Source organism: Protobothrops mucrosquamatus, unplaced genomic scaffold, assembly GCF_001527695.2.
Source record: "Protobothrops mucrosquamatus isolate PMUCROS unplaced genomic scaffold, P.Mucros_1.0 scaffold2115, whole genome shotgun sequence".
NCBI classification, from domain to species: domain Eukaryota; kingdom Metazoa; phylum Chordata; class Lepidosauria; order Squamata; family Viperidae; genus Protobothrops; species Protobothrops mucrosquamatus.
The window spans coordinates 158,842-169,402 of record NW_015388216.1 but is presented as its reverse complement, the minus strand read 5'-3'; the positions used below and the strand labels follow the sequence as shown (position 1 = coordinate 169,402).

Here is a 10,561-nt window from a genome sequence, read left to right as displayed (position 1 = left end):
AATAAACAGCAAACCACCAACCAGGAAACAGAAAGGTATTGTAGCACATATTTATATAAGGCCTGTTAGCCTTGACCACAGAAACTAGACTTCCTGTGTATGGGGAGCTAAAGGCCGATTCTCAAACTTACTTGGCTTATCTCACTTTTTTCAGGAAATGCTTTCTATAAAGTATTTAGAATAGGACTTGATTTTTTTTTAAAAATAATAATAATAATAATAATAATGGTATTTTATATATGTAATTTAAACGTTCCCTACTTCCAATACTTATCAGAAAATTGCTAGATTTTCATATCTGGGTGGCAGTAGTAAATCCAGTTAAATTTTATGAATCTTCTGTAAAGTTTGGACTGCTCATTTTTCTTTTGAATAATGCTTTGAACTCCTCTGTGTATAATCCAACACAGGTAGTCCTTGACTTACAGCCATTCATTTTAGTGACCGTCTGAAGTTACAGCGGCCCTGAAAAAAAAGTTACCTATAACCATTTTTCACTTTTACAACTGTTGCAGCATCCCCCCCCCATGGTCACATGATCAAAATTTGGATGCTTGGCAAATGGTTCACATTTATGACTGTTCCAGCCTTCTGGATCACGTGATCCCCTGTTGCGACCTTCTGACAAGCAAAGTCAATGGGGAAGCCAGAGGCACTTAACAACCATGTTACTAACTTAACAGCTGCAGTTATTCACTTAAATACTGTGGCAACTAAAGTCATAAAATGGGGCAAAATTTAACAACTTAAGTTAACAACCATCTCGCTTAGCAATGAAAATTTTGGGCTCCATTGTGGTCGTAAATCAAGGATTACCTGTGGAATGAATGGAATGGAAACTCCAGGGCAGAATTTTCCTCTAAACTATTATACTGCCTTCTACCCTTCCTGTTTCCCTGCTATTGTGCTTATCTGTTCCTCTAAGACAAGGGTAGGAAACGTTGGCTCTTTTATGACTCGTGGACTTCAACTCCCAGAATTCCTGAGCCAGCCATGCTGGCTCAGGAATTCTGGGAGTTGAAGTCCACGAGTCATAAAAGAGCCAACGTTGCCTACCCCTGCTCTAAGAGTTATAGTCACTTCTGGTTCCCTCAAATGTAAGGTTCAGTCTATACAGGTAGTCCTTGACTTACAACAATTCATGTAGTGACCATTCAAAGTTACAACGGCACTAAAATGACTTATGACCGTTTTTCACACTTATGACCTTTGTAGCAACCCTTTGATCATGTGACCAAATTCAATTGCTTGGCAACTGGTTCACACTTATGAGCGTTGCTGTGTCCCAAGGTCATGTGATTCCCCCTTTTGCAACCTTCTGATAAGAAAAGTCAATGGGGAAGCCAGATTCACTTAACCAGGTTATTAACTTAATTACAGTGATTCATTTAACAACCGTGGTGAGAAAGGTTGTAAAACGGGGCAAAACTCACTTAACAAATGTCTCGCTTAGCAATAGAAATTTTGAGCTCAATTGTGGTCGTAAGTCAAGGACAACCTGTAGTTTAGACTTGACTCCTGGTACAGACCTTATGACCTACTCAAAGTTCATGGCTGGTATAAAGAGTTTCACAATCAATGTTTGGGAAAATGTCTGAATGAATTTCAAAAACTGTTAGAAACTCTGCGTTCTAAAATATGTGTTTTTTTAACCATTTGGAGGGAGAAAGAAAGAAATACGTAATGCAGAACTTTAGTAGTGTCAGTTCACTAACTTTTACCTTGGAACTGCATCTTAAGTTCATTTACAGCAGACATGTCAAACTCGCGATGTCACGTGATGTCACGCAACGTATCGGGACGGTTTTGCCAATGCCGGCAATGGGGTGGGCGCGGCTTCCGAATGACGCGTCCGGCCCGTGGGCCAGCAGTTTGACACCCCTGATTTACAGAAAGACTACTCAGAATAAGACTGGTATCCCGTGTGCTTATGGGGGGTGGGGGGTATTGAATCTGATGGCCATTGGCTCCTTCCTCCACGAAAGTGGCTTAGCAGGGCGAAACTTCAGCTAGGAGCTTTTCAAATTACAGTTCCATAATTCTCATCTCAATGTTCCTCTATATTGTGTTTTGATGAACAGATTTAAAACTGTGTCACACTGTAATATTGTTTAGAATCCTCTGCAGCTCTGAAGTGCTACATTCGCAGGAAATTCTTACCTTAGACCATGCATTTAATTTCTTCATATTCAGAAGACTGTGCTATGTGTATTGGCTGTTGGTGAACATACTTAATTAGATTCCATCAAATTTATAGGGCAGGAACCCAATAATGAAGGCATGCTAGATATAATCTTTCTTTACAATTACTGATGTGGGGGTTAGTAACCAGTACATTACCCTCTGAGGGATAGTTACTTCTTTTCCCTCAAATTTAGCTATGTAGTATTAATAATTAAAATAATGATTTGGTAATGGGACATTAGAGATGTCAATACTATGACAATGCCATTGTTCACTCAATGAAAAGCAATCGGTTATACAAAAGAAGAGCAGGACTTTGGGTCCAACAAAGCCTGTAAAAGAGTTGGCCATTAGTATTGTCAACTATCAGCAAAATGGTTGTGATTTGGGGAATCTATTTCTTGCCTTTTAGGTACTACTTTGGAACCATTTCAGTGTTACAAGGAGTAGGTAGGAGTAGGTCAGTGAATCAAGTCATCATCCATTATCTCTCCACACAGCTACTGAGTACTAGGTGTATAGATTTATTTTTCCTTTCATGAAGAGGTTTACAAATTTTAATTACAAGAAGTTAAAAAGGGGTCACTTGGAGGCACCATCGGATGGCAAGTTATACTACTATATATCCTTACTAATCTGAAATACTGGCATTGGAAAAAATCAAAGCAAGGAACACCACTTGTTTTTCTGGACCATGATTTTTCACAACTGGAATAGTGTGAATTTCTTGGTGTTGTATGTTATAGCCCATGTGTCAGAATTCTCAATTATTAATCATGCATATTTTTTGGGTTTAGGTTATTCAGGTTCTGCCATTCTCCCATGGGCGGGAGGGGGTGGTCGGGGGCTTGTAGTGTATGTAGACCATTTCCTCTATCTGCTTTGGTGCATTCTTTATGGGGTGTGAAAGGAATGCCTTGGGGCCATCTGCTTTATCTCAGCGCACTGGGAGGAACCGGAAAAGACTTACCAATCTCGAGAGAGGCTCCTTATTGGTTGCTTTACCACAGCTCGATGTCACTGTGGATTGGCCTGTTTGAACCGACGGGATGGACAGTTGGGGTGGAGTTATGGTTTCGCGAGTTTAACCTATTGATTTGGGCGGGAAGTCCTCAGATCCTGCCTAGCTTTCCTGCTTTCTGTACCTGCCAATAAAAGTTCCTTTTGAAATGATGCCAGTTTCAAGAGTTCTGCTTTCTTGGGAGAGAAATGGAGGCAGATCCTTACATTAGGCAGCATCTGCAAAGTGGTCAACCTGGAGGACTAATTCTACCGTGGGGACCATGCAAAATAATGTCTAATCACGGAGGTGAGAAGATAGAAACCGAGCACTTGGAGGGGGCCTCGCTGAAGGCTTGCCTGAGCAGCAGCAGCTCGGACTCTGCCAGCTCATCCAACAAGGTGGACACTTGTGAGAAACCGAGGTGGTCGATCAGAGTGGGACATGAAAGCCAGGAAAGTCACCCTCAAGTGTGGCAGCCATTAACCCGATTGGAAGCATGAGATGGAGAGATCCCTAAATGTCAGTGAAGATGAGGGTGAGAGGCCAGCACACTCTGACCACTTCCTCAAACAAGCCATCAGCCTGCTGGTGGAGGCATTCAAAAACCTCCAGAAAGAAGAGGCCAATCCCTGCCATGGTTCAATAGCCATGAGTCTGGACGAGGAAGAAGAGGTCCAGGAGAGTGAATTTGCAAACCCCGGCCCTTCCAAGAAGCCACTGGAGTGACAGCCGAGGTCACCAACCCAGCCCATGCCACCCCAGCTGGAGGAGATGGATGCTGAGCCAGAAGGAGGGGGACTCAACAGCCTGACTGCAAGGTCCCAGCCCTTGTAGTGTATGTAGACCATTGGATGGGGGTAAAGTATGATGGATCGCCCCAACAGTTGGGCTTTTTCCTAACCCGCATCCTGAGCTATATGCACGAATATGGGTGGGACATCCCCGGGGACCGTGGGCGCGTCAGGATCATAACCCTGGCCCTGGAAGTGCGGCTACTCGGTGGATGGTATAACGTTGATGCTCCCGAGCTCCAGAATTTTAACCTGTTCATGGCAGCCCTGAGAAGGAGGTTGGAGGACCCGCTAGCCGATCGGAAAGCCAGGGAGCGCATCAAAACCATAAAACAGGGCAGATAACAAGTGGCCGAGTACACTGAGGAGTTTAGAGACTTGGCAGGCCACCAACCTCTACCAGGCTTGCATCACCCGGGGGGATCCAGCACGCCTCCACGGCTGGTACATAATGACGGAAGAGGCTGAAATTGACCTAGCACGCAGCCAACGGCAAATGGACTGGACCTGGAGATGTTCCCCTCAGAAGGGAAGAAAGAGATGGCAAAGACCCTGACCATGAACCCACATTTGACCACCTGCTTCAGATGTGGCAAAGAAGGCCATCGAGCAGCCGAGTGCCATTCAAAAGCACTGATCCTGAGGGCAGACCACATCGTAGGAGGAAAAACCCATCTTTGAACAGCGAATCAGGGATCGAGTTTAGACGAGCACTATAAACCAACGAATGGTTCCTGAACCATAAGAATCTTTGCCTGATGAGGGATGAACTACTCTGGGTAGGAGAAAAGTTATATGTGTCAAAAACCCAGAGAGTAAAAATCATGCAACTCTGCCACGACTCAAAAGTGGCAGGGCATTTTGGGTTTGTGAAAACTCTCCATTTGACCAAAAGGCAATTCTGGTGGCCCTCTATAAAAAAGGACATTGAAAGCTATGTGCTAAGCTGCTTCGTTTGCGCAGCGGCAAAGTGGAGACGGGAAAATGCCAGGATTATTACAAGTGGTGGCCAGCCCTTCAGCACCCTGGAGAGAGATCTCTATGGATTTTAGAGTAGAACTGCCAGAAAGTGCAGGAAACACTGTCATTTGGGTTGTGATGGACCTATTTATCAAACAGATCCACTTCACACCTGCCAGAAGATTCCCACTGCTAAAGCCTTAGCCAGATTATTTGTATTACACATATATTGGCTGCATAGGGCCCCACAATGCATTACAACAGACAGGGGGGTCCAGTTCACCTCAGAGTTCTGGAGAGCTTTTTGGACTTACTTGGTACCAGTCAAGGACAGTCAACTAGTCATCATCTGCAAACGAATGGTGGGACAGAACGTTCAAACTCAGTATTAGAACAATACCTGAAATGCTTCATACCAACAAGTCAATTGAACTGAATTGTTGCCTTTCGCAGAAGTCGCTTACAACAATGCAATGCATTCGAGTACCGGCTACTTACCGTTCCAAGTGGCAACAGGACAAAGTTTCAACCCAATGTCTGAGTTAGCTGTTAACGTGCCCACCACCCCCTCTTTGAAAGAGGGAATTAAACAGCTGCAAAACACCTGGCCTGTGATTAGAAAAGCTTTAGATGAAGCCAGAGAAGCTTATAAAATTCAGGCAGATAAGAAACGAATGGAGCCTAAACCATTCAAAAGAGGGGGAAAAGTATGTATCTCAACCAAATTTCTAAAATCCCTGCAGCCATTGAAAAAGCTAGGACCAAAATTCCCCATAAAACACATAATTAACCCAGTAATAGTGGAATTGGAACTCCCAAAACCATTGAGACAGGTCCACCTGTATTTCACTGCAGCCTGCTTAAACGGGAACTAACCTCCCCTTTAAGGCCAGCAGAAGCTCTCCCCCCCCCAATCCATTATGGTGGAAGGGGAGCAACATTTTGAAATTAAAGAGATATTAGACTCCAGGAAACATCTTGGGTCAACCCAATATTTAGTGGCATGGAAAGACCTCCCACCATCACAAAATGAGTGGGTGCATAAAAAGCATGTCAGGGCTCCCCAACTGCCACCGTATTATTTACTTTATTTCACAAAGCTAAAGCCAAATCAGAATGAGAACAACTCTTCCCATCCTCGTTCTGGATTGGCTATATGCCATCATGAAGCCAATCACAACTGGCTATATGAAATTTTTATAAACCTAATACAATGTAACAGCAGGAATCCGTACTCTCATTTGGAAAGGGTGACATAAATGGAACTAAATTATCCTTCAGCTTAAATTCACATTCTTCTTTTTATTAAAAATCTTGACAAAAGAAATGAAGGAACAATAGCAATCTCCACTTCAGATCAGTGTTAATAATTATGTCCCTGAAAGTCCTAAAATGTGAGTATTTATTTTATTAGGAGAGATAAGTGCTTTTTCATCATAGAGGATTTGTGTTTTTTATAGAGATAATGCAACAATTTCATGAAACTGTTTTCCAGTGTTCCACTCTCATCTTCATTAGGTCTGCCACTGATATCTCACAGCTTAATATTATCCATTTTTGTCTGCAAATCTATCTCATTATTTCTTGGCACTACTTGATTTGACTTGAATCTTATTGCTTTTTTCCCAATTATTGTTTTATTATCTATCATAAACTCAAAATGCCTTTTACGTTGGAATATCAGTTGACTAAATGAATTTATATTTTCATGACAATACAAAATTCAGTATATTTTCTTTGTTCACCAATCCTGTTCCTGTTGTTTACATTTATCTCTAATAAATATATCTTTTAGAATTATTGTCCCCAGTTTCTTCAATCATCTATTTAATTTATTCACTACCCTCCTAGAAAAGGGTAGAAAAAATATAATTCCAGAGCATTTCAGTGTGTTATCTTTGCAGTTTGCTTATATCTAATAAGTAATCGTTTCTTTATTTCATTAATAAAAAACAATTGCATCGCTAATCGAGCACTAAAAAATGCTACTGACATTTTAAAGATCCTTTGTGGTTTTAAGAAAATGCTTCTGTGTTTAAATAGCAAATTATTTTGCTACTTAAAAGCAAAAGGAAACAAAAACAAAAACTCCTCCCTACCCGCACCCCCATCCCCAAGGGGGCAATAGAAGCAGATCTTGTAACATCTTGGAGTTATTCAAGAATCAATATACTGATGTAAGCTTGCACAGACAGTATCTGCTGGGGAGTGTTGGGCTTCAGAGTTAATGACCATGTTCTAGAAAAGAGATTTTCTGGTGTTTCCTTCAGCTTTTCCAACAGCATCCCCATGGCTTCTGTGACTTGTAAAGCAAGCTGCTGCTTGTTTAGAATAGAATAGAATAGAATAGAATAGAATAGAATAGAATAGAATAGAATAGAATAGAATAGAATAGACCTAGGAAGTCTTCTAGTCCACCCCCTGCTCAAGCAGGAGAACCTATACCATCTCAGACAAGGACTGTCTAGCCTCTTCTTAAAATTCTCCAGTGATAGAGGGCCCACGATTTCTGGAGGCAAGCTGTTCCACTGGTTAATTGTTCTCAATGTCAGGAAGTTTCTCCTTAATTCCAGGTTGCTTCTCTCTTTGATCAGTTTCCAACCATTGTTTCTTGTCCTGCCCTCTGGTGCTTTGGAGAATAACATGACCCCCTCTTCCTTGTGGCAGCCCCTCAAATACTGGAACACTGCTATCCTGTCGCCCCTGTTTCTTCTTTTCTTTAGACTAATCAAACCCAAGTCCTGCAGCCGTTCTTCGTATGTTTTAGTTTCCAGGACTTTGACCATCTTAGTTGCTCTTCTCTGAATTTTTTCCATGGTCTTTTTTGTAGTATGGTGATACTATGGTCTCACTAGGGCTTTATAAAGCAGTACTAATATTTCACGTGATCTTCAATCTATGCCTCTGTTTATACAACACCAGTCTCTTCTTCTCTTTCCTTCCATCTTTTCCAGGATTTGAGTCCTGGCCAGAGAACTGTGTCTTCGCATAATACATCCCATATGGGATAATTTGAGCCTTATCATTTGGGCTTTGAGTGAGAACTCTGAATTTTTTGATGATCTAGCAGTTTGTTTTCTTGGCTGTCTATGGTATTCTCAGAAGGCTTCTCTAACACCAAAGTTCAAAACATCAATATTCTTCCTATCTTGCTTTTTTTTTAACCCAACTGTCACTTCCATGGAGTATCACAGTACAAGATTATTTGTGCTGCTTTTCCTTTAAGTGTTAAAAAAAGTTCAACTATACAATAAGAGACATTCTTATACAAAGGTGGGATGCCATCTAGATCAGGGGTGGTTTGCATTGTTCAGGTGATCAACCTTTTTGTGGCCAGATATTTAAGGGCCACAGGGATATGGCTGGGGAATCATGACATCTTTTGATTATTTGGGCCATTGTTTTGTCCTCTTAGAATTTGTGGAGGCTTAGGTGGATATTAAGGATAGACATGGAAGCCTTAAGCTTTGGAAAGATTTAGATTTTAGATTCTTAAATTCCTCCTTAAATGTGGGCTGAAGCAGTCAATCTTGCCCATTCTAGAAATGCTCTGGTAGCTACAAATAAGATTCGGGGGGGCTTCATACAAACCCAAATTGCTCATCTAGTAATAATAATAATAATAATAATAATAATAATAATAATAATAATGATAATAATAATAATAATAATAATAATAATAATAATAATAATAATAATAATAATAATGATAATGATAATGATAATGATAAAGTTGGAAGGGACCTCAGAGGTCATCTAGTCCAACCTCCTGCTCAGGCAGGAAACCCTATACCATTTCGGACAAATGGCTGTCCAGTTTCTTCTTAAAAACTTCCAGTGTTGGCGCATTCACCGCTGGAGGCAGGTTGTTCCACTGGTTAATTGTTCTAACTGTCAGGAAGTTTCTCCTTAGTTCTAGGTTGCTTCTCTCTTTGGTTAGTTTCCACCCGTTGCTTCTTGTCCTGCCTTCAGGCGCTTTGGAGAATAGCCTGACTCCCTCTTCTTTGTGGCAGCCCCTGAGATATTGGAACACTGCTATCATGTCCCCCCTCGTTCTTCTCTTCGTTAAACTAGACATACCCATTTCCAGTAACCGTTCCTTGTATGTTTTAGCCTCCAGTCCCCTAATCATCTTTGTTGCTCTGCATGGTTTCACACAAAAACCTTTTGTAGTCTTATAGGATACAGTATTGGGACTGTTTGGGAAACGTTGTACCATTAAGCTTAAGAATACCATAAGTGGACTTCTGTGAATCCGCACACAAAATGGATGATATTTGTTTGCTACCATTTAATGGTTGATCTGGATTTTTGCAAGCCTGATATACAATAGCTCTAATTAAGCTATGGCATCTCATTGCCACAGAAAGGCTACTACGATACAACATACCCCTTAAGATACATGGAAACACAATCTAAGTTGCCAGGAATCTTTTGGTTAAAAAGAAAGTTTGGTTGCACATCAAAACTGTATTTAATAAAAAGTAAATGGTTTTGTGGTGGTATTTTTTCAGCTGACTGAAATGTCATTAATCATTCTCCCAGTGGATCAGGTGTATACAGTGAAAAAAGTACAAACATAAACTTGTTTGTGAATTATGCAGGTAATATTAGCATAAATTTGATAAAAGAGGCACATGGGTATTTGAAAGGATTATTTTTAAAAATGGTCCTTAATATATCATAACCTACACAAAGTAGTACACTTTACCTTTGCCTATACAGCATCATTATTCATTTAGAGATGCTGCCATGCTATTAAACAGGGTAAAATACAACTCTTACCTGGCACACAAGAGTACCTCTGGTGATAGTTTAATTTAATTTATATGTTCTTTTCCGCCCAAAGTGGCTGATCGTAAAACACCAACTGTTGAATACAGTTTTTCTTTCTATAACTCACTTGAAAAGCAAAGCAAATGGTTACAAGATATAACCAAATTCAAAGAAATGGCATAAATCCATCATTGCAATCTAAACTAGGCTTAATCAGCCTGGTGTCCTTAAGAGATGTTGGATTATAAACCCCGTCATCCCCAGGCAGTAGGGCAAATCACCATGCTGGCAAGATAGGATATAGTTGTACACTAAAATTTGTAGAGAGCTTTAGATGGGGATTAACTAACACCCAAAGCAACATTAATAAGAGGAAACAAAAGTAAACCCCAGCTAAGTCTTTGCTACTAGAAAATAAGTCTTGCTGCACTCTCACAATGAATGTAAGTAGGTGTGTCTGCGATATACTTAGATCAGACATGTCAAACACAAGGCCTGGGGGCCGGATGCGGCCCGCGAGTGGTTTCATATGGCCCGCAAAGCCATCCTGGAAACAGTGAGGGAACGGCCAGCTGGGAGCCAATATACAATTTTGTGGTGGCCATCTTGGCACTTGCCCCGGTGGACCATGCCTTGGCACTTGCCCCGGTCCCACCCCCTTCTGCTAGAGACCCTCAGATCTGTCCCACTCCTGCCCAGGCCCCCACAGGCACCCTTGATGCGAATGATGTATAACTGGCCACGCCCACCCAGTAGGCCACACCCACTCCATCCACGTCCACCCAGTAGGTTGCACCTACTCTGGCCACACCCACCTGGCCCCCCAAGAGCAACCGCAATGCTGATG

The 10,561-nt window shown here is 41.5% G+C and overlaps 1 protein-coding gene across 1 annotated transcript in view; it reads left to right on the top strand.

Moving 5' to 3' along the window:
* The first annotated feature begins 4,038 nt into the window (after positions 1–4,038).
* Positions 4,039–10,561, top strand: part of LOC107294828 (FYVE, RhoGEF and PH domain-containing protein 5) — a 124,367-nt gene continuing 117,844 nt past the window's right edge. The window contains exon 1 of the mRNA XM_015824094.1: positions 4,039–4,256. Coding sequence (XP_015679580.1) covers positions 4,039–4,256 — 218 coding nt within the window. The remainder of the gene's footprint in view (positions 4,257–10,561) is intronic.